General features: G+C 43.9%; 1 protein-coding gene across 4 annotated transcripts in view; it reads right to left on the bottom strand.

Annotated features, from left to right (window-relative positions):
• KIFAP3 (kinesin associated protein 3) overlaps positions 1 to 21,249 on the bottom strand; it is a 157,671-nt gene that overhangs the window by 127,626 nt on the left and 8,796 nt on the right. For all 4 annotated transcript variants that reach the window (XM_030572359.1, XM_030572361.1, XM_030572360.1 and 1 more), the window contains 8 exons: positions 20,019 to 20,173; positions 16,856 to 16,911; positions 16,227 to 16,368; positions 15,366 to 15,465; positions 14,273 to 14,397; positions 13,700 to 13,798; positions 11,917 to 12,095; positions 8,990 to 9,152 (listed from right to left, as the gene is read on the bottom strand). In XM_030572359.1, the coding sequence (XP_030428219.1) occupies positions 8,990 to 9,152; positions 11,917 to 12,095; positions 13,700 to 13,798; positions 14,273 to 14,397; positions 15,366 to 15,465; positions 16,227 to 16,368; positions 16,856 to 16,911; positions 20,019 to 20,173 (1,019 nt within the window). The remainder of the gene's footprint in view (positions 1 to 8,989; positions 9,153 to 11,916; positions 12,096 to 13,699; positions 13,799 to 14,272; positions 14,398 to 15,365; positions 15,466 to 16,226; positions 16,369 to 16,855; positions 16,912 to 20,018; positions 20,174 to 21,249) is intronic.

Genomic DNA, 21,249 nt, shown 5'->3' with positions numbered 1-21,249 from the left:
GATGAATTTGTTCAGTCCTCGCAGGTCCAGGATGGGCCGGAGACCCCCTTTTATCTTGGGGATTAAAAAATACCGGGAATAAAACCTCTTGCCCCTTAACTCCTCCGGTACCTCCTCTATAGCTCCAATTGAGAGGAGCTTGCGAACCTCCTGAATGAGGAGTTGCTCGTGAGAGGGGTCCCTGAAGAGGGATGAGGAGGGGGAGTGGGAGGGAGGGGGAGAAATAAACTGAAGACGGTATCCAAGCTCCACCGTATGTAGGACCCAAAGATCTGAGGTCAACTGGGACCACGCCGGAAGGAACGGGGAAAGGCGGTTGTAAAAGTGAAGAGGATCCAGGGAGGGAATTGGAACACTGCTCTCGGGCGCACCCCTCAAAAGTTTGCTTTGGGTCCCGGTGGTGGTTTCGCGGGACCGGAATTGTTGCCCCCTTGAGGTCCAGACTGACGTCTGCGGGTAGTACAACCTCGTCTCCGGGCAAGATCCTGTCTTGGCCGAGGTGGGGGGTAAGGGCGCTGAGGTTGGGAGCGGAAGGACCATCTCTGCGTCTGAGGGGTATGCGTTCCCAGCAAACGCATAATAACCCAGTTGTCCTTCAGACTCTATAGTCAGGGGTCTGCCTTTTGCGAGAATAAACCTTGTCCATCAAATGGCAAGTCTTGTATGGTGTATTGTAGCTCAGGTGGTAGGCCGGACACTTGCAACCAAGATATGCGGCGCATAGCTATGCCAGAGGCGACCGTTCTGGCTGCAGAGTCGGCTTGTAGTGAGGTTCTCGCGACCCTCTTTCCTTCCTCTAGGAGAGCTGTAAACTCCTGACGGGAGTCCTGGGGAACCAACTCGGTAAACTTGCTGACAGCCTCCCAGGTGTTGTAGCTGTAGTGGCTTAAGAGGGCCTGTTGGTTCGTCACACGGAGCTGAAGGCCTCCAGTAGAGGCCCAACAAATCCATGCGCCTGGCCTCCCTAGATTTTGGCGTGGGGGCTTGTTGGCCGTGGCGCTCCCGTTCATTGACTGATTGTACCACCAACAAGCAGGGGGCAGGGTGCACGTAGAGGTACTCATACCCCTTAGGAGGCACCATCTATTTTCGTTCTACTCCCCTGGCTGTGGGTGGGATGGAAGCCGGGGACTGCCAGATGGTGTCCACTCTGGCTTGGATCAATCTGATGAAGGGGAGGGCCACCCTGGTTGGTGCTTCCGCCGATAATATACTAATCACCGGATCCTCCACCTCTGGAACTTCCTCTACGGGAAGATTGATATTCTGGGCAACACGCTGCAGAAGATCCTGGTGTGCTCAGAGATCAACTGGTGGGGGCCCCGATGATGATATGCCCGCTACCGCTTCATCCGGGGAAGAGGAGGATGAAAACCCTGGGATGAGTGGGTCCTGGACTGCCGCCTCATCCTGGTGGACCTCCGTCTCTGGAACATCATGCTGCTCAGGTGCATGTGTAGAGTCTTCCTTCGTACCTGCGGGGGGAGACCTGCTGACTGTGGCCTCTGGTGCATGATGCTCCGAGTGGCCGGAGCGTGCTGGGCCCATTGGTTTGCCTTGGGTTTGGTGATAGGCCCAAGGTGTCCAAAAAGACCATTGAGGTGGTCCATGGTCCGGGTGGGCCTGCGCATCTGAACCCCCGTAGGAGGTGCTGTCCGCGTGAGAGGAGGTGGAGGGTGACGCGACGGCCACGGAGGAGCTGAAGTTGATTGGGCCAGGTCTCTGCACCCATAGAGCTCGTCTCTGCGCCGTACTGGCGAACGGTACCAGGAACCGTGGCGGTATCGGGAGTGGGAGCGGGACCTGCTACCAGCGCGGTGCCAGTAGGTCGACCGGTGCCTTATATCTTCATGCCGGGATCGGCTGTGAGAAGTACGTCGGTGCCGGGATCTGGACCGGTGCCGAGAGTACCACGACGGTGACCGGGATCTCAAGCGGTGAAGCGAGTACGACCGGTACCGTGGAGAACAGTACCGGGACTGCGAGCGGCGCCGGGATCGGGAACGATGTCGAGGCCGAGAGTGATTGCGGGATCTAGATTGGGACCGACGGTGTTCAGTGGTGCCCGGTGAAGGTGGTCGCACCATGGTGGGCTTGCCCATCGACTGAATAACCCGCACCGGCAGTGCCGGGGGTTGGGGCAGTTCGGGCTCTGTTAGAGCGATTAGGTCCCGCACCGCGGAGAAGGTCTCCGGCATGGAGGGCACTACAAGCTCAACCACAGCACGCGCTGGGGAGCTGGTAGGCACCGGACTCAACGGCTCCTGTGAAACCGGAATCAGCGGTGCTGAGACAAGCAGTGCCGCAGCAGTTGACGGTGCCGGGCGGTCCGTCTTGGAGATACGCTCCAACTGCGGTGTAGCTGTAGATGCCGCAGGAGCCTTCTGCTTCTTGCTCCTCGGAGAGAGGGAGCGGTGCTGGCCGGAGGGTTGGGCCAGTGAAGGGTGGTGATGAGGAGCCTTTATCGGTGCCGAGGCACTTGTTCCCGGTGCCAGAGTCGGTGCCGAGGATGGAGAAGTTAAAGCTGCCTCCATCAAAAGTTGTTTCAGGCGAATGTCCCGCTCTCTCTTTGTCCAGGGCTTGAACGTCTTGCAGATTCGGCACTTGTCCGCAAGGTGAGATTTGCCTAGGCACTTTAAACAGGAGTCATGCGGGTCTCCTGTGGGCATCAGCCGATGACAGGCCGCGCAAGGCTTGAAGTCCGGTGAACCGGGCATGGGCCCCGGTACCGGGGGAGGAGAAGGGGCGAGCCCCTGATCCTCTTTAACTATATACACAACTATAACAATTATTAACTTAATACTAACTAGAACTACAGAAAAGAACTATATACACGATACTATACAAACAAGCGAATCGCTAGGGAGGTGGAGATCAGCTAAGCCACGCTCCACTGTTCCAACGACCGACACAGGCGGTAAGAAGGAACTGAGGTGCAGATGGGCCAGCAGGGGTATATATCAGGCGCCACAGCGGCGCCACTCCAGGGGAGACCTGCCAACCCACTGAGTGTTGCTAGGGTAAAAAGTCTCTGACGAACGTGCAGGCAGCGCGCACACACCCTAACTGGAATGGATATGAGCAAACACTCGAAGAAGAATCAAATGATTCCGGGGGAAAACTAACGAGATAACGGACAGGAGTGAGGACAAAGGGTCAAACGAAGGGAACCTGATGGGGATACCGAGCAGAGAACCCCAGACAGCGCCCACTGCTCCTCAAAGGCGTCAAGGAAACCAGTGGATGCGGCCGCCGCCCAGAGGAACTCTGCCCGAATGCGTGAACAGACAGAGGATCGGAAATAGGCCATACAGTCACAGGAGACCCCATCGGCCAACCTCTTCTCCCTGGTTTTATAGATGGCCATTTTAGCCAGGGCCAGGAGGAGGCTAATTAGGAGGTCCAGTGACTTCGTGGTGCTATGGATAGGGAGTGTGTAGACAAGAAGGTGAGGGGAAAAGTGCAACCAAAAATGCAATATGATATCCAAGAGGAGCCGGAATAGGGGCTGCAACCTGGAACACCCCTGGTAAACATGCACGAGGGTCTCCCTCATGCCGCAGATGGGGCAGGTGTCTGGGACAGGGTAAACGGCACCAAATACACATCCATGCTCAAGGCCCCATGAAGGAGTTGCCAACTGACATCCTCGGCGGGCCTTGGTACCAAGGCAGAGTATAGGCTGGCCCACTGGGGTGCCTCACCCTCTAAAGGTGGGAAGAGGTCCCGCCACTTTGTGTCGGGGCAGGACGCAAGGGTGAGGAAGTGAAGTGTGGAGCACAAGCATGTATAGATGTTTCCTTGGCAAGGTGTGGAAGCAGACCAGCTGCAAATTGTGCAGCTGGCTCACAGAGAAGGGGCGGGGAGGCCGGTTGGGTCCACAGAGCAGAGGCCCGATGAAAAGGTCCGGAGGGCCTGGGGTGGTGGGTGCACGGAGCATGCCCTCTCGCAGGGCCTGGTCGCGGTAGGCCCAAGCAATGGGCAGCAAAGCAGCCCTCACCTCCTGAAGTACACGCTGAGGAGTACGAGGCCTGGAGAGCCCCATGCGCCGAGCAAGCATCAGGGGATCCAGCCAGTCTCCCTGGTCGTAGTCCAGGTCTCTGACCCTGGTAACTTTTGCCAGGACCAAACTCTGGTGCACCAAGGGGGACTCTGCCACCTACATACAGAGCTGAGGGTTGTGTAGCTGGGGCTTCGTGAGGACATCTGCTCCTTCAGTGGCTGCCACAGACCTCGTCACTGAGAACAGCTTCCAGGTCCGGAGAAGGTCCTGGCAGAAGACCAACAATCCAGAGAGGTCTTGCAGAAGAGCCTTCAGATGGAGATAAAGGAGCTGCTGGTCGTATCAGAGCCCTCGGAGGCAGCACAGGAAGGCGTGCACCGGTACTGTCCACGCCGCACTATCTGCACTATAAAGGAGCATCTGCAGGGCCTGGAGGTGAGAGACATGGACCTGAGTGTGCAGGCCCCACTACGCAGTGGGTAGTGATCGATTTATCGCATCTACCGATCCCCGATTACTCTGTCCTCGACTCCGGAACTCCACCACAGCACGGGGGAGCAGCAGTGGTTGACTCGCCGCCATCCTCACAGTCAGGTAAATCGACCTAAGATACGTCGACTTCAGCTACGCTATTCGAGTAGCTGAAGTTGCTTATTTTAGGTCGATTCCCCCTCGGCCAGCATAGGCCTCGTCTGAGTCTGAACTTTCCTGAAAGGAGCTAGTTCTTTGAAATTCTGAGCATATCTAAACTCTGCTGTATCCAATTAACTCAGGAGGCACACCGTAAGCTGGAAGAGCAATCGGTTTTCACTTCTTGAGAATACACAGGCCGCACTGAAAGCAACAAGTTTGGTTTCACATTGCTGCTGACTGGTAAAGCTCTGTGGGGAAGCAGGCACCAGGAGCTATTCTGAACTGGGAGAATAACTCAAAAACGGAGGCCGAAGAAGAGCAAAGAACCTCCCATCACCCATGTCCCTGATCTCCCTTGCATCAGCCAAGAGGCTCTGGGGTGAGAGAAGAGAACACCAAGAATAATCCTTCTCCTTCAATGTCTGTCACTCTGTCCCCTCCATTAGCTGAGTTGTAGAATCCCTTCACTTTTTCTGTCTGCCTTTCACAGCAGAGTCCATCCCACCAACTTCCAGCCTTGGCACATGCCTAACCTCAGATCCCTCCACTCCTGCTCCCACGCTGCTTAATGGCTCTGGAAAAAGCCAAGGACCCTACAGACTTCCCATGCTACAATGTTAAATGCTACTTCTCCACCTCATGAGTCTCAATCCCCACATATGTACCCACAATCCCTGCCCATTACGGATCTGCAACCTCAATTTCCTCCTTAAATGCCTACTGTATTTAATTTATATTCTCCTTTCATACCCACTGCTAAAGGCATGATATGCATGAATGTTAAAATGCAGTAGCCTAATGAGCTGACAAGTTTGACTCTGCGGTGTTTGGAACTGTATGGTTAACTTGTCAACAGCTGCTGAGGTGCATTAGCACTTGAACATGAACTGCAAATGTAAACCAAAGTGAATTTACTTGAGTAATATGAATTCAATGCCCTAATAACCAGGATAAGACGGGTATTTGACACTTAAAAATAATTTATTTAATACTGAAGCCCAGTTGGCCAGTTTCACTCAGCTGTGATGTACAAACTGATGTATTTATTACAGGTACTGCACCTAGGAAATCTTGTTGAAGCCTGGAACTGGCATAGGGTGTAGGGAAAGTAGGCTACAGTATTTTGGTTATGGTTTCCAAATATAAAAGAATAATATTTTGAACCCCGGAAACTGCACCAGATACAATCATTAAAAAGTACACTTCTACCTCAATATAACACTGTCCTGGGGAGCCAAAAAAAAATCTTACTGCATTATATCAAACTTGCTTTGATCCACCAGAGTGTGCAGCCCCGCCCCCCCGGGAGCATTGCTTTACTGTGTTATATCAGGTTGTGTTATATCAGGGTAGAGGTGTAGACACATGATGGCCATAGGCTTGAGCTCCATCAGGTTATCCTAAGGAGTTGTGACATCTCAGAATAATGCCTTGTGCATCATGACAGATTTTTTGTATTGCAGTAGCATCTAGGCACTGTTCAAACACAGAACACAGAGTCTGCCCAGCTTACAGGTTAAAGTTTCATCTGTACCGAAACCACAGGCTGTGATTGTAGTTTGTGCAGAAATACCCGAGCTAGCTAGATTAAAGCTAGCTCAGGTTCAGAAGCAGTGTGTGCTTCAGCACAGGCTGTACAAGCCCACTCAGAACCCTGGCTAATTACTTGCAGGGTTGGTTGATTTAAAGCTAGCTTGGGTATGTCTACTTGAGCTGTATTCACATCCTGGACTACAGTCTAGACATAACAATAGTTGAACCTGCAGCACTTCATTGGATCTAAAGAAAATGACTTTTCTGTTCAGAGCCTCCCTCATCCCAGTTATCGCTAAATGCCATTAACCGCCCCACACCACCACCCTTTATTTGGAACTCAGCATAAAGTGAAGGGATCCCAAATGCTGTGCACTCCCCCTCTCCCACCCAAAGATTTTTTTACAGCCCAGAGAGGAATGGTGTGAAATGCAGCACCCCAGCGCTGTTTGCATGCAAAAAAGTTTGGAAGAAATTATTTTAAATCATTATTGACATTATTCACAGCCAGGATTAAGGATCACAGTGTTAGATCCTGTGCTAGTGTAAACAGGTGCAGAAAACTCATGCACTCGGTTCTAGGTGCATTTCCTAGAAGATGTCCCAATAAAGCAGCTGTATGGATTCAGTACATTCCAGTTACAACATATTGGGAAGCCCCTTTCTTCCCAAAGCACTATATGCTGTATGGACCTAGTAATGCAAGAGCAAAACTCCCATTGAAAGCAGGGTGCTCAGAAATTCACAAGGCCAAGTTCAATTATAGGTACAGAATCTCCAGAGGAGAGCAATAAAAATATTACATGGTTTAGAAAATCTGACCTATGAGAAAAAGGTTAAAAAAATGGGCATATTTACTCTTGACAAAAGACGTTAGGGGGGAGGAGGGGGAACCTAATGACAGTCCTTGAACATGCTACGGGCTGCTATAAAGAGGACTGATCAACTGTTCTCCATGGACAAGCAGCAATGGGTGTAATCTGCAACAAGGGAGGTTTACATTAGATAGGAGGAAAAACCTTTTAACTATAAGGATAGTTAAGCAATGGAACAGGCTTCCAAGAGAGAAGAGAGAGACTGTAAGATCCCCATCACTAGAGGTTTCCAAGAATAGTTTGGACAAAGACCTGTCAGGGATAGTCTAGGTTTGCTTGATTCTGCCTCAGCACAGGGGCTGGACTTGATAACTTTGAGGTGCCTTCCAGCCCTACATTTACACAATTCTATAAACCACTGTCATCCCCTTCAGCACAGCCTGAGGTTCAATTGCTACTCCGTGTACCCTTTTATTTTTCCATTTGTTCCACTCTGAAGAAAGTGTTTGTCATACATTCCCGCCCCTCAATTCCTCTTCGGCTTATATACCCTGAGAATCTTCCATCTGTATGGAGAAACATTATCAAGCAGCCAGGACCCAAACTCCATCAAGCAGGAATTTTACCTTAAACATCACTTGGAAATCAACAGGTATCAAAGTGCTCCCTGTGGCAAATATCATTTAGTAAGTGGGAAAACACGTTCTGTTCTTAGTTGCAATTTCCAAGTGGTGTTAAGGTGTAATTCCATATAGTATGTACTGGGGTAATCCAACCTACAAGTGACATAACTGCAGGAAAATTCACATCTAAAAGAAATGGGCATAACCTTATTTGCTACTGACAAGAAAACACATTCTTGGCAACCACTGCTATCTGGAATCCAACAAGACTCCCAGGTTACAAGCCTTAGCAACAAATGGTGGGCATAGCCATCCACCAAAGGCTCTGATATAACTGGCCATTTCCTCCCTAATACAGCATTGCCAGTGTTATCTCAGCTGATTCTCAGGCAGCTAGCTCTGATCACATCGCTATGTTAAGACACCAGGAAAGCTATCTAAACTACTCCACCGTAAGAAACTGACACACAGAGCTGGATGTCCTCAGACACAACAACCCCGACATTCTTAACTCCCCCTGGATTGAACCTTGTGGAACACTGCGTGAGACAGCCCTCAGAATAGAGAAGACGTGGCCAGTACTATCTTGTGGAATCACTCAGAAAAAAGAAAGGAACACTCAAGAAGAACTCAGTCCACTCTGCTAAGATCCACAAGCAAGTCAGCTGCACTAGCTCAAGTCAACAGTACCAGAAAATGGCTGATAGCTCTACCACAGCGGTCCCCAAACTTTTTCTGGCATGTCCCCCATTACCTGTAATGGAACCTGTCTGCAGTCCCGCTGGGAACCGCTATCAGGCGCCGGGGCGTGGGGCAGGGCTGCGGCTGGAATTTGGGGCTGCAGCTGGTGCCGGGCAATGGCTGGAGCCCAAGGCTGCAGCTGGGGGCAGAGCAGGGCTGAGTGATGCTCTCTCCCTGCCCCCCAGGGGGGCTAGCCTGGGCCGCGCTGCACTCCCTGAATGTTTCTCCAGCCCACATCACAGTTTGGGAACCACTGCTCTAACAGGATTAGTATGAACACCAGAATCTTTGTTCCTCATCAGATGGTCAGCAATCCCACCCTAGCAGTGCAGTCTCCATACCACACCCAGGCATACAACCAAATTAACTAGGGTCAAAAAGACACTAGGACTCACATGTGTGTGTAACTTCCTACAATCTTCTTGATAATCTTCATCCAAAAAGAAGATTTAAGACAAAACAATAACTGGATTGCCAGTGGCAACAGATGATTTCTTGATCGAGAGATTAACAATTGCTTTTCTAAGGGAAGTTGATACCTTGTCCTTCCATAGGAAGGGGCTGACAAGAGCTCAGTAATAACAACGATGCTAACACTGCTGGAAGGGCTGCACAGGGACAAAAAAAAAAAAAAAACATACCTAGAAGTGCAGTAAGTTTGGGAAGCAGCCCAACTTGGACCATCTTGTTTCTCAGGCCCGTGTCAAAGGAGAGGTTCAGTAGAAGTCGAAGGGTGATATTCAGCAGGTCTTCATGCTCACATGGTACCATTTTCACCAGTTTTTCCACAATATCCATTTCAACCTGCATGAGAAGCATGAGAAGTCAGTAAGCCCACAACATACCCAAATCTTTGCTTTTGTTAGCAACTATTTTTAAAATTATACTGATAAATGAAAGCAAAAGCAAAGACGATACTTAAAAGTTACCACAGAGTCTTGATTTAAAGTGGCTTCACCTTCCAAAAGTTTGGCTTTGTGGCTAAAAATTTTCTAGGACTGGTCTCTGGCTAATTATTTTTTTAAAAGGAAGAATAAACTAATGAACTCAGCCATCTTTGGAGTATCAAATGAAGGAAGGGGAGGGAGGAGAGGAAGAGACTTCAGTGGGGATTGACGCAGGGATCCACTTGCAGAGCGACTTGCAGGACCAGGGGTCTAAATCAAACACAGATAACCTTGGAGTGATCTCCATTAGAAAGTCAGATAGATACCCAACTGAGAGAGAGAGAAAATTGCTGCACAAGGAGTATGAGCCCTTTCCTTGCATGTTTGAGTGAGTTCCTAGGTAGGATTTGGTATGTACTCTTGTAATGTCATGTTGCCTTGTATTTTAATTTAACAGAAGCATTGAAGTGATCTTGATAGGTATATCACTAAGATTACAGGACATAATCCAGGAGTAGGCAACTTGCGACATGTGAGCTGATTTTCAGTGGCACTCACACTGCCAGGGTCCTGACCACCAGTCCAGGGGGCTCTGCATTTTAATTTAATTTTAAATGAAGCTTCTTAAACATTTTAGAAATTTTATTTACTTTACATACAACAATAGTTTAGTTCTATATTATAGACTTCTAGAAAGAGACCTTCTAAAAACATTAAAATGTATTACTGGCACGCGAAACCTTAAATTAGAGTGAATAAATGAAGACTCGGCACACCACTCCTGAAAGGTTGCCGACCCCTGACAATCTAAGGACTGAGCAGCAGTATCATTTTCTGATATGTTTTCCTTAGCAGCCCAAGAAAAGACATCTGATCATTGACTGACAAGTCTTCAGAACGTTTTTCTCACCATCTTCCAAGCTACATCTGTCTGCTGTTACTGGCCATAAGCGTAAGTTAGTTTGAACCCTTTACGCTCTTACCATATGCATTAGGATTGTGTCTGTAGCCCATCTTTCAGTCAGAAATATGCAGAGAATGAACTCAAAGCAGCAAGAAAACTGTTAGCACCATGATGGTGATCTTCATCAATGTGCTATGTTATCCAAATTATTTACATTACACTAGATTTCTGAGTCTAAATCGACCAATAACAATTTCCGCCTCATTGCTTTGAACATAATCAGCAATGATGGCACTCAGATGCCAAGATGACAGACATGATACAAACACCTAGACAGATTAAATGATCACAATATTAATAGTTTTGCCCAATTAAGTAAAACAGGATAAAACCTGAAACAGCTAAACTTGGCTTATTTTGTCTTTAAGGGTTATTTAGACACAACTAAAATGAGAGAAAACCTACAACTTTCAGAATCCTATCTCCCTCATCAGTAGCTTCCTCACTGTATGGGAAAAGTATTTTTTTCCCCTAAAGTATTATTTGTATTATGAAAAAAATGCATGTGAAGATGGCCAAGATGAGCTGTATGGTCTATCTGAAAAATGTTCAAGGCTGTCCAAAAAGTTCACAATAAAATAAACATTAATTTTGTTTTGTTTGTCTCCACACAATCAAATGGAATGTGGAAAGTATGCCAGCCAATCAACTGGTGGGATAGCTAATTCTTATTAGACTAGTAAGGTGCTTCAGGGCAGTGCATGATTATAGATTGATCTCAAGAGCATATGACTTCACCTAAGAAACATAATAAATTCCCCAGAAATACATTCTTCAGGGTCTTACGAAAAAGGGAAATCCCCCTGTTCCTATTTGTATGTAAATACACAAGAGCACGACAGTCACTAAGATCCAACTGTCCACAATTTTCAACTCATTTTTTTACTGCATTTATATATACACCTTTTCAACTCAGATTCCAAAATGCATTAGAAGCAATCATTAAGTGTCACGATTTCCCTTTGAGGTTGGTAGGTAGGTAGGTAAGGATCATTATCCCCATTCAACAGATTGGTGAACTGATGTAAACTGGTAAAGAGACTTGCAAAAGCCACAAATGGATTCATCGAATGAGGGAGTGGCTGCATTTATCGTCTCTCTTAGAGCCAAAACAGAAAAATCCTAGTGTCCCATTTTCCCAAGGACATGAAATGTCTTACCACCCACTCACCCAGTCTTATGGAGAAAGTCCCTGCATTAGGAGTCAGCAGTAGCAACATGAAGCACTTCTGGGTTGCATTCTACTACAGTATGGAAGATCCTACTGGCTTGGGAAGGCAATAGCCCAGTCTAGCAGTTTGCTAAAGTGTAACCAGATCTCCCTCCCTGAGACAACAAGAGTTAGAGATGAATGTTAAAAAGAGGGTCTGGTTGCAGGCTGGTTTTGGGGACCTCCAGATGTTTGGATAAATACCCAGACTTTTGGATGCTTATATCAATCTTTGCAATTCCTCTCTTCGCAATCATATTTACATGTAATTTTGCTATGGTGAGGTTTGCTCCCTACATGATTCTATATGTAGTTTTCTATAGCAGTCTCTCCTGGGGCTTGCATTACATTTACTGTAGTCCCTTCATAGTACTAAAATCAGGGCTACAATTATTTAAAAATGGGGTGGGATGCAAGAGGTTTATTTCACTTTCATTGGAATCCCTAATCCTCTCTGACCCAATGAACAATTGCCATAGCATTTCTGTAGATTGCAACAAGACCTACCATGTCATTTTTGTTCTCCATAAAAATGCTAAGTTTCTTCAGGAAAGACACCACCAGAATAAGCAGCTCAAAGTTCTCTCGATCCAGTGCTTTCACTAGCATGTGGACAATGTTCTTGTTCCTCATCTTCAGCTCTGTGCGTGTGTCCTCAGCGAGGTTCAGCAGCAGATAAAGAGCAACTAACATCAAAACCAATCATACCAATAGGTCAAAGATACTGGGACTATGTCAATCTACATCTACATTGTTTACAAAGTTTAGGGTGGGATTTTCAAAATGTACCCCACTAATTTTAAGCAAGGCCTAAGTTGAATGCTTTTGATCCTCATTTAGAAAAGAAAATTAAAATTAGAATCCATTTATTATTTTATATAGGTTTTGAAAATATAGTTTTATAAAACTTATGACCATCAGCAACCTTTTTCTTTTTTTTTTTTTTAATTCCAAGGAAACTATTAAAAAAAATAAAACATTCCCCTGCAGTGACTGCAGTCCAAAAATTTCAGCAGAATGCGAAATGCATTTGAAGTTAAATTAACTAGAAACTGTTGAATACTAGTTGGTTATGCTATTTTTATTGTCCAAGATAAGAAAAATAAGACAAAACAAAGAACAGCATTAATGCTGAAAATAAAAATAGGGGCCTAATTCTCCACTGCTTTGAACCTTGTGTGGACCCTTACACATAAGCACAGTAGGAGAGAGTGTTACCATTCTGATTACTTTAGACAGGTGTAAATAACTACACAAGGTGCAGTTATTCAAGTTTTAATAATTATCTATGTTGCTAATAAAAGCTAAGAAGTTTCTGGAAATATGCGAATTTTTAAAATTTGACAGTGTTTTCTTCATTTATCTTTCTCCCAATTCTTTTGAAGATCTGCATCTGCCTGCCAGACCTCGACATGTTTTCTGGCTGCTACATGGACACACACTGCGTCAGCACTCACACTGTCTGATTAGAGTACTGTAAGCATAGATTTTCCCTGATCGCTACAGAGCTTCATTTTTAAAATGATGAAAGTGTAAGATTATTAGAGACCTCATTTTAAAAAATCATTACTTCACCTTTTACAAGTGAACTTAGCGCAGGTGTAAACCACTAGACTGAGTATCTTGGAAAAAACACTATTCCATGCACAGAACAGACATAGTACAGCAGCAATGCAGGCACCTTCACAATGCTCCCTGCCAGTGATCCTCAATCCCTAATAAATGAATTATGCATACAGGTGAGAAGCTTGTCAGTCTCCTCGGCTCATTTGATGGTGGGCTTCCGTACTGACAATACCAAAAAGGGGCCCATTGATACTCCTTGTAGTGGTTGAACTGGGCTAGGAACCATCTAGCGTGTTCTGAAGAGATACCTCAAAAGGAACAAGTAGCATGGAAAAGAAATACAATTTGCTTTATATACATATTCAAGTACTAGATCTGCAGATTGTATAAACAGGCATCTTTGTGGATGTCAGTGGAGCTATAATAGTTTGCACCAGCTGATGATCTGCTCCTTGCAAGACTCCAGCACTATTCAATGGTAGCAGCAACGTCACCAGTAGTATGCAGTGTTCTGGCAAACACATACCAAAGTTCTCTCTGAGATTGGCCAATTACATAAATAATGTTTAAAACACTGCCAAAGTATGCAGATTAAGACTATTTTTATTTTTCTAACTTGTTAGTAAACATCCTCCACACTAGTTAAAAGTTCTCAGCAAGTCCTGACCCTTCATGCTGTGACAAGGATCTCCTTGCCTGTTGCTTATGTTTTAGGAGTTCATACCTCGCAGCAGCTGTTCCTGCTTGACAACCAGCCCCTGGTACTTTTTATAGGTTTTCTCATAATCCTTTTTCAGGGTTTGATTCTCAGGATCTTCATCAAGTAAATAATTGGAGTTAAGGACTGTATAGTAATAGAGCAAAAGACACAGGGAAATTACAGAGTGGGGACAAATATCAATCACAGATATTATTTGATCACCAGCCAGGACTACATGGTCTGTGTAATAATGAATAAGAAGATGCCCATGGGACAATGTATCTATTAAAATGTGGTCCACACTATGAACAGGCTTAGGAATTAATGGTGTTAAGGATTCTGTTAGTAGTAAAAATGTCCCATATAAGCCATACTCCTGGTAAATTAAAACATTTAGGTTAAAATCATTTTTAAAAACAAAAAACAATCCCTTCTCCAGCCCAATCACTTTTGGTTTTCATCTGTTCTAGTCCTGCAACGAGATTTTGTGCTCTCTTACTCATCTTCTGTATTGACATGAGTTACTGCACATATAGTTCGTTTCAATCACTAGGAATTAGAAAAGCTAAAAGTTGCCCAGGAACAGAGAGAGGATATCAGCTTTCTTCTTCTTGGTGAGTTCCTCCTGCCAGAGCTCATGTCTCTTCAGCTCATGATCTATGATGTTCATACACAGAGCTCCAATTTTGTAGTGTGTGATTAGTCCATGAAACTGAGAAAAACTGTTAAAAAAAGATATGCAGTGTATGAGAGAAATTCAAAACTAGGGTAGTAAGATTTCATAGAATTGCACAACCTGACCGGTTTTCATTAGAGCTAGCCAAAAAAAATTCAGTGAAACAGTTTTTTATCGGAAAATGCCGTTTTGTCAAATTAGAAGCATTTTGTGAGAACATGTCAATCTTGATGAAACTTTTGATAGGAACAATTCAACTCATTTCATTTTGATACAGAAAAAACATTTTTTGACTTTGTCATTTCAATTTATTTTGTTTAATTTTAATAGTTCATATTTTAATATGTCTAAAAAACAAAATGTCTAAGTCAAAACGAAATGATACTATCTAAACTAAATGATTTGATGGATGTGAACTAAAACTTTTTGAAATTTTCATCCATAGGAAATTTTGATTTTTTTGTTCAGATCTGGAACGAACACACACACACACAATCTGATAAGTGAGAATTTCTCTTGGAACGAAAATTCCATTTTCCAGTCAGCTCTAGATTGTATGTTATAAAATGGTTCAGCCAGGACACCCTCTCAAAAAAAAAAGAGGCAGAGGGGCGGGAAGGTAACAATCCACCTATGCGATAACTTCTTTTTCACCAATATTCTAGATGTAGTGAAGCTGTAACATTACTAACAACTGGACATTTCACACTTCAATTGAATACTTGAGTTTTGAATACTGTTTTCATTGATGGGGGAGTTATGTGGGAGATAAGGAAGACACCAAAGAGTCCAGTGGGATAGGGGACAGGGCTGGAACTCAAAAACCATGGGTTCTGTGATCCTGGCTCCGCTGAGGCTCATGTCCCAGTGAGTTTACTTTCTATGCCTCAGTTTCCCCATACGTAGTGCTATTTCTCAGTAAAAGTGCTTTAAGATGCAATTCCAAACTATACTAGCACAGAAAATAACTAAAAACTCAGGGCAACTGATAGAGCAAGCTCTTCTTGCACTTACCTTGAAAAGCAAAAAAAAATATAAATAATATTAGTAGCAAGTTCCACACTTTGTTTCCAGTCTTCTCTCAGCACTCTGGCTAATGCACCCAGGGCAGTTTCTTAAAAAAACAAACAAGATTTAGATGAATGGCTGTAGTGCCTCTTTCCCTCTGACTTGCTTGAACTAAACAGATTACACACACCTTTCACTGCTTTCTTTCAGGCTGCAGGATCTGACAATTAGTACAAGGAGCAGGTGAGGCCATGGAGGCGCCTGCCACCAGAGTGACCTCAGCCTTCAGATACTTTTATTAACATGGCCACCATTTGACTGCCTAATGTTTTTTGCATCAGTCTCTCAGACTAATCCTATTTTATGACATGGGGGTGGGCCAGTTGGAGAGGACACACTGGGGCATCAATGGCGAAACAGTTTGGCTGATGCACCAGTGGAGAGAAGGCATTTCTGGAGAGGGAACAAGGGAAAAGAAAGTGAAAAAGAGCATCAACCTAACATCACGACGAACCCTTAACTCGGATCTTGCATATATAATGGCTGTGTTTACAGAGGGTATGCTATTTGGGGCAAGGAATGCCTTCCTCTATAACTATCTCTCTGTTCTCCTCCTCCCTCCACATACACAGCACCGAGCACATTTTGGGTGCTACAGCACTGTTGAGATATAAACAGTAAATGTTGTGTGCTGGCCCTATTTTGCTCTAAGAGCAAACTAAAGAAATGATCCCTGAAAGTATAGTCTTAGTACTAAAACCCCATCGCATCCCAAATGAAAGATGTGAGAGTCTCTCTGAGCAGAGAAATTGTGCCACAGAGATGGTAAAAAAACAGCATAACTTTATGAGAGGATTTGCAAGTTACCATTGAGCAGCAATTCTTCCAAATTATCAGGGTTCCTGGCGAGTTGTAAGATAAGGGCAGAGCCACGCACCTTATCAGGAATATCCTCATATAGTAACTCAATGTACTCATCCATGTCATTGATATTGGCTACTTCATCAATCTGAAAGTATCAAAGACATAGCTGGGCTTTGATACAGAGAAAATGGAACCCGCTCAACATGCAACAAAAATGATGTTACTTTGCAGCAAAGCAGAAAAGAGTGCGTAGCTAAGTCTTAAGATGTAAACAACAAAAAACAAACACCACGTACAGAACCATTGCTACTGACTGTGCAGAACACACAAGATTTAATCACAAAAACAACTGAGACTAAGTAGCAGCCTTGTCGTGTCTAGCCCCATGTTCCAGAATCTCACTCATATGACCCTCTAAGTATAATAACCCGAAGACAAATGTGCAAGAATTTTACCACTTATGGAGAGGACTTTTATTTTATTATTTAATATTTTTTAAATCAATTAAAAAATTCTTCAATATTTTACTCATCTGATTTGCATCTATATTTTTTCCTTTTAATATAAAACAGTTCTGTAAGATTAAAGGTATTCATATTTAGCTTTCTTTAAATTCTAGCTTAGATTCCTACCTCCATTCCTTCAAAAGGTGGTGGATCTTTCGGTTTACTAGATTTCTCTTTCTTTTCTATAGTGATAAAAGACATGGTTCTAATTAATGTTGTGCATATTCACTGACGACAGCATATTCAGTATTATCATAGTATCTAGGAGCCCCAAACATAGAACAAAAAGAGGATCCCCACCCCAAAGAGCTTACAATGTAAGTATATAACAAAGCTCAAACGTTGTTTTTGTAGTGTAACCAGAGCAAGAAGTAACCAAGGAGATAATTTTGCCATGACTTTTTGACACTCAGAATAATGTACTGCAAGTTAAAAAAAAAAAAAAAAAAAAAAGTTTGAGGGTTTTTTTGGTAATGAATCCATCTTTAGAAGCCTATCATTTTTAACTGCATAAGAACTGGAAAATTCAGAGTTAAGCCCCCTTTTATTTATATATATATCTATGCGCCTTGGAACAGAGTATCATCCCATGATTACAAAATCATGGATACCCTCACTATAATGTAGGATTGGACCTTCAGGATTCAATTTTCCTCTGTGCCGAGGGCCACTAGAAAGCTTAGATCAGACTGACAGTGATGTACATACTTTCTGTTGGTATATATGCCACAAGGGTAGAAAACAACTACTTTCAGTAGGCTACTTGTCTAATCAGGACTTTGTAAAGTAAGTCTTGAGTCAGCATTTCCTGTGAAGTGTGCATGATGGTAAAGGGTGGAAGTGACAAAACATTTAAAAGTAAAGCATTCCTGGATTTTTGTTGCTGACAGGAAAAGTTTGTGATATACAGATATAGTAAGTTTCTGACTTTCTCTGGGGAAGGCCTTGAGGCTATGGCTTCGTTCTCATCAAGGCCTGCATATAAAGGATGTTGCATCCTTTTATGGAGTGATCAGCTCTCAAGCATGCAATATATTGGTCAAAAAAAGACATTTCTGTGGAGCAAGAAGAGTACTTTTTAAATCTTGTGTTCTGGCTCATGCTGTGGTATGGCAGGAGTCCCTGTGGGCAAGTCCATAATTCTACACACAAGAAAAGCATCCAAACATTAAAGGTAACTGACAAATGGTAAAACATTGGATGTGGGCCTGTTCTGCTTCTTTATAACAAAGGGCTGAAAGGTTTGGGGGAGTTTTGGGGGGTAGGGGAAGGTTGGTTTGTTTCAAGAAAAGTTTGCTACTTGTTTGTTTGTTTTTTAAATCATAGCTAGGGCCCTATCAAATTCATGAGTCATTTTGGTCAATTTCATGGTTTCAGCTATTTAAATCTGAAATTTCACTGTGTTGTAATTATAAAGATACTGACGCAAAAGGGAGTTGTGGAGGGGGATGGGGTCAAAGGTTATTACGGAAGGGAGTTGTGGTACTGCTACCCCTACTTCTGCACCACTGAAGGCAGAGCTGCCACCAGCAGCAGTACAGAAGTAAGGATGGCATAGTATGGTATTGCCACCCTTACTTCTGTGCTGCTGCTGGCAAGGCACTGCCTTCAGAGCTGGGCACCTGGCCAACAGTTGCTGCTCTCTGTCCACCCCAGCTCTGGCAGCAATGCACAAGTAAAGGTGGCAATACTGCAACTCCCTTTTGGGTCAAGACCCCCAATTTGAGAAACTCTGGTCTCCCCTGTGAAATGTGTATAGTATGGGTAAAAGCACACAAGAGACTGGATTTCATGGCCCATGATGCATTTTTTGTGGCCAGGAATTTGGTAGGGTCTTAATAATAGCATATCATATCTAATGTCAAGTGGCTGGTTTTTGCTGCCATTCTCTATTGGAGGAGCCAGAGAAAAGGACTAGGCATTCTCACAAGCCTTAGTTGAAGAGATGGGATATTGAATATTTATCCAAAAAAAACTTTTCTTCCTATTTGTTGGTCTCTAAGGTGCCACAAGTACTCCTGTTCTTTTTGCAGATACAGACTAACATACCTGCTACTCTGAAACCTCTCTTTCTATTGTTTACGAGGCATTTAACTCAAATGCCTGGTAATAGGACCAACAGGAAAAAAAGAGTTTTAAACCGTCTGAACAAAAAATCAGCTCTGCTCTCAATTAATCAGGTTTTGCTTCCTTTGAATCCATGATGTCATAAAGCACCAATTCTCAGGTCACCCACCTACAGAATTTTCCAGTAGACAAGATCTACATTTCTAATATATACAACAGGCAGAAAGGTACCATTTAAAAATAATGTAATTTCAGGTCTTCTTTAGACAGCAAGAAAGAAACAACTATGAACTAACTAGCACTAGCCCAGTATTTTTGCTTTTGCACTAAGAACTATGCATTCTACTAAGAAGTGGCCACAAAAGAACACAGCAGAAAAGAGTTAAGAAAACCTAACCTATATTTGTGCCTATATAATGAAAGATCTGGGTTTGCAGTCACACAGGAGATTGTTGGGGATTGGAAACTTTTATATCTTCTATTACAGAACATGGGTTGGTAGATATATGCCTGCAAACCCCTAACAATTAACTGCTTTGAATCCAAGACTTGCGTGGAAATTTCTCCAGGATTTTTGCATTCTGTGTGTCTTACCAAGAGACAAAGCTGAAAATGCTAGAATTCTTTTAACATTATTAAATCTCGAAGTGACTCAGCACTGAAGGCTGCTGAACCAGGTGTTAAACAGAGGCTTAAATAAAGCTAGGATGTAATAGTACAGCCCTGTCAGCAGACAAAGTGGGGACTGCTGGTACTATAAAGAACCTCTTGACTCTGCAATTTAACAGGCACTGAACCATAGCTTCCAGAAAAAGACATTAGAAAGCATCTATCCTATTAACTGGTTGTAACAGAAAAGAGAAGAGGTTGTAATTTTCATGGAAATAATTCCATCGTCATCTTTGAAACACTATCTGAAGTAATCATATCACCATTTAGAACAGAAAACTTAAATCGAGACACAAAAATTGAAAGGAAAACATCAATATTAAGTTTGACTAATCAAAATTCAAAATGTACTTTGATCATCAAAATGACAACTTCTTCCCCCATAAGATTCTGTCAATTCTTCCATGTACAGCATAAAACACACACTCTCCTTCTTTCCTCAGGTTTCTGAGTATCAGGGAAAGTAGCATTTGAATTAGAAACCCCAAAATACAGAGTATCGCTATAGCTGCTACATTCCGGCTCCTTATTCCCCGTTCTCTCTATTGCTTACCTTTCCCGGAAGAGGAATCTCTGCGGTTCTGCAGATAGTACAGCAGCTGCTCCACTTCCGCTAGCTTGGAGGGGTGAATGAGCTTGCATTCCTCCACCACCTTTCGAGCCAGGGAAGCAACGTCTGTGTTTGCATTAAGACTCTTCAGCCGAATACTGCAAGACACAGGTCAGATCGTTTTCTTCTCAGTTGATATAAGATTTTTGCATCTTCAATGATTCAATTTAAACATATATAGTCATGAGTTTGTCAAGGCAGAGATGATCTACAGACATCTGATGCTCATGCTACAGTTTGGAACAGCGGAGATCAGAAGGCAGTGGCACCCTGGAGTTCAGAATAGCAAACAATTGGCTGTCAAATGGACTTAACAGGGTAGGACCATTTCTCACCAGCTGGTCAAACAGCAGCTTTAGAGATGGCTGTATTAGCAAATGTCTCCTATCTAGTCAAGACACAGCAGCAAATAAGGAGTCACTGGTCTATTTCCAAAAAAGTTATCTAAAGGTAACTTTCCTTTATTAATATGAAACTCCCAGAGTATAACAGAGAAAAAATACCTTTCAGAAATAAAATCTGCTGTCAGTATTGATTGTGCAGCTTCCTCACACTGCATTAGGACAGCCATAGAGAGAAGTCTGTTTTGCCATAAAGGACTCAAAAATCACAGATCATACCAGTGACAAGAGAGTAAGCAAGAGCAGGTATCTGTAAGCACAGACCAGGAGGTGGAATAAAAGGATTTCTGTTGAGTCCTAGATGGAATACTATGGATTCATTGCAAACCAAACATTTTTAGTGTGTTCAAAAAAATCTACAACAGTAATATTTTCTTATACAATGGAAATGGTTATTTTTTCCCTGTTCCTTATTCTTAAAAAAGAGCCCTCGCACTCAGACACATATGCTTGATCTTTCAACAACAACAACAACAAATTCACCCTCAAGCAAAAACCAGACCTGGAAAGTTTCACCTTCCAGGTGAAAGTCTGAGGAAGTTACTGGAAAAGGGCCTTTCACAACAGAAATGCTTAGGCAACCTTAACGACAGAGGGCACAACAACTGTACCCTGTATAAAGAAAATGCAGATAACATAATGAAATTGCTAACATCAACTGGACATACACATACTCCAAATAAGGCAGGCAGTGTATCCCAATGGATAGAGAACCAGAGTAGGCTTCAGAAGATCTGGATTTTAACCCAAGCTATGCCACTGACCACTATGTG

This window comes from Gopherus evgoodei, chromosome 8 (genome assembly GCF_007399415.2).
Source record: "Gopherus evgoodei ecotype Sinaloan lineage chromosome 8, rGopEvg1_v1.p, whole genome shotgun sequence".
Lineage (NCBI taxonomy): Eukaryota > Metazoa > Chordata > Testudines > Testudinidae > Gopherus > Gopherus evgoodei.
This window is presented reverse-complemented; position numbering and strand designations above follow the sequence as displayed.